Genomic DNA, 2,500 nt, shown 5'->3' on the forward strand with positions numbered 1-2,500 from the left:
ATTGGGAATCAGTATCAGAACTGGAAAAAAAAACCTGAATTGCAGCCCTAATCTGAACCAGGACGTTGTTTTACCAATGGCGTAAAAAGCGTTCTTGACATCTCCGGACATCTCCTTCTTGATGATCTGCTCGATGTCTTTGTTGGTGTACCTCACGAACTCTTGGAAAACTGAAATCAGAATCAGACAGAATTAATGTAAATAGAGATTTGTAGATTTGAACCTGATCTGAACCTGATCTGAACCTGATCTGAACCTGATCTGAACCTGATCTGAACCTGATCTGAAGGGCTTTGTGGCTCACCTCGGCGCAGATGTGGGAAGCTCCTGGTGCACAGAATACTCATGAACTTGATCTCCATGTCGTCAGACTCGGCGTTACAGGCCTGAGCCAGGTCCTACAAAAATGAAAATGAAAATAAGCCATATTTGAAACAATCCGTGTATCATTCGTTCATTCATTTTTCAATATAAAACCAAAAATAAAAAAACAAAAAAACATCAGTTTTCTTCATTATTTGTCTCCAAAACCAAAATGAAAAAACGGATAATGATTTGTTTTTTCAGTTTTCGATTTTGTGTTTAAATGAAGAATGGAAAAAACGGATAACGGGCGTTTCCTGTTTACGTGACTTCCGTGACTGCAATGCCGGACTTTTGCACCGCGTACGGACTGAATCAGGACTGATCCAGGTCTGAGACCAGAGCGGGACTGAGACCGGGACAGACCGGGACCAGAGCGGGACCAGGGCGGACTCAGAGCTTTGACTCCGAGTCTCCGCGGGGTCCGAGTCTCAGCTTCGAGCTCTGGCCCTGCTGTGGGCTCTGAGCCTCCGGTCTGGTCCTGGTCTGGTCCTGGTCTTGTCTCGGTCTCAGGCCCGCTCTGGTCCCGGTCTGTCCCAGTCTCAGTAGCGCTCTGGTCCCGGTCTGGTCCCGGACCTGGTCCATTTGAACCAAAAGCTCTTAGTTCGGTTTGTTTTCGTTGGTGTGAAAGCGTCAGTTTGATGCTTTGCACCACCTCGGAACCAGCCGTGGTTCTTGAGCGTCGAGGACTGGAGCAGCTCGTCCAGACCTGTAGTCCACAGAACATTCTCGCTTTCCCCACGGATGATTTCTTAGGCAGCCAAATGTTTCCTTTTTGGTTCTTCCTGTGGATCAATCCTGCCCATCGCCTTCACCTTTCACTATTTTTCAATTCCGTTGGGAAGAGAAACAGTTTGAACAGAGGTTTGAGTCACACACATCTGATTCACTTTTGCATTTATGAAGTTCATAAACACATTTCTGGAGCTGTTTTCCGCTGTTAGGATCCAACAACCACACGATTACGATGTCCGAATCCCAAAACTAAAATATGACAATATCAGAACCAGAAACAAAAGTGATATGGTTCAAAAGACTTGAAAAGATCGACTTTGACAATAGACACATCCCACTGGGAAAACAAACATGGAGGTTTGATGCTCACTTTTTCGGAAAATCCTTCCCAGTATGAATTGTGCGATGACCGGAAGTCTGAAATTCGGATGCATGTATCAACTTGCCTTTCAAGATGAAATGTTGGTTCCTGGTCTCTGATTTTATAAAATAAATTTCCCCCAAAAAGTGCGACTTATATATGTTTTTTCTTCTTCATTACACATTTTTGGCTGCTGCGATTTACACTCCGAAGTAACTTATAGTCCGAAAATTTTGGCCCTTTAAGTGTAAAATCTCGTGTCTTGAGTCTGTACCTGAGCATCTGCCTCGGCTCTGTCCAAATCTGCAGGACCTTCTTCTCTCGCTCCCTGCAAAACAACAACAAAAATATAAATACTGTGACAAGAAAACAAAATATAATCTTTATTTAGGTTCCATGAATGAACGAACTGAACTAAAAACAAATGAATCACGAAGAACTCAGAGGCATAAGAAATATTACAACAAAGCCACAAAACTAAATTCTAAATCTTTATTTGAATTAATCTGAATTTTATTAGGTTTTTTTATTTTATGTTTTATAATTTTCATAAAAGTTCTTGAGTATTTTGAGAGTCGTACCTGGACCAGCGAGGTGAGGATGCGGCAGAAGTGTCCAGACGTGTCCGACTGGATGGCGTCCTCCAGAGACTTTTTATAACCTACAAAACACAGGGGAAATGAAGTATAAAGTACACACTGATACTGTGAAGAAAGACAATGCAGTATTTTTGTGTAGTATTATGTATAATGCAGTAGTAGTAGAGGCAGGTGCAGTACTGTACCGTGCAGGTAGGCCTCGTTCATGGCCTGGATTTGTTCGTTGGTTCGAGTGACGAGGATTTCAATCAGAGCGTGTTCATCTGTCCCAGCGCCCTGAAATATACAAATACTGTCAAGTACTACTACTACTACTACTACTACTACTACTACTACTACTACTACTACTACTACTACTACTACTACTACTACTAGCGCTACTACTACTACTACTACTACTACTACTACTACTACTACTACACTACTACTACTACTACTACTA

The 2,500-nt window shown here is 42.4% G+C and overlaps 1 protein-coding gene across 1 annotated transcript in view; it reads right to left on the bottom strand.

The window, feature by feature from the left end:
* The window catches only part of anxa6 (annexin A6), a 61,042-nt gene that overhangs the window by 18,123 nt on the left and 40,419 nt on the right, over positions 1 to 2,500 (bottom strand). The window contains 5 exon segments of the mRNA XM_055160072.1: positions 75 to 170; positions 305 to 398; positions 1,734 to 1,787; positions 2,041 to 2,120; positions 2,244 to 2,334. Of these exon segments, the coding sequence (XP_055016047.1) occupies positions 75 to 170; positions 305 to 398; positions 1,734 to 1,787; positions 2,041 to 2,120; positions 2,244 to 2,334 (415 nt within the window).

This window comes from Boleophthalmus pectinirostris, unplaced genomic scaffold (assembly GCF_026225935.1).
Source record: "Boleophthalmus pectinirostris isolate CB_2022bp ecotype Guang Dong unplaced genomic scaffold, ASM2622593v1 HiC_scaffold_3, whole genome shotgun sequence".
NCBI lineage: Eukaryota > Metazoa > Chordata > Actinopteri > Gobiiformes > Gobiidae > Boleophthalmus > Boleophthalmus pectinirostris.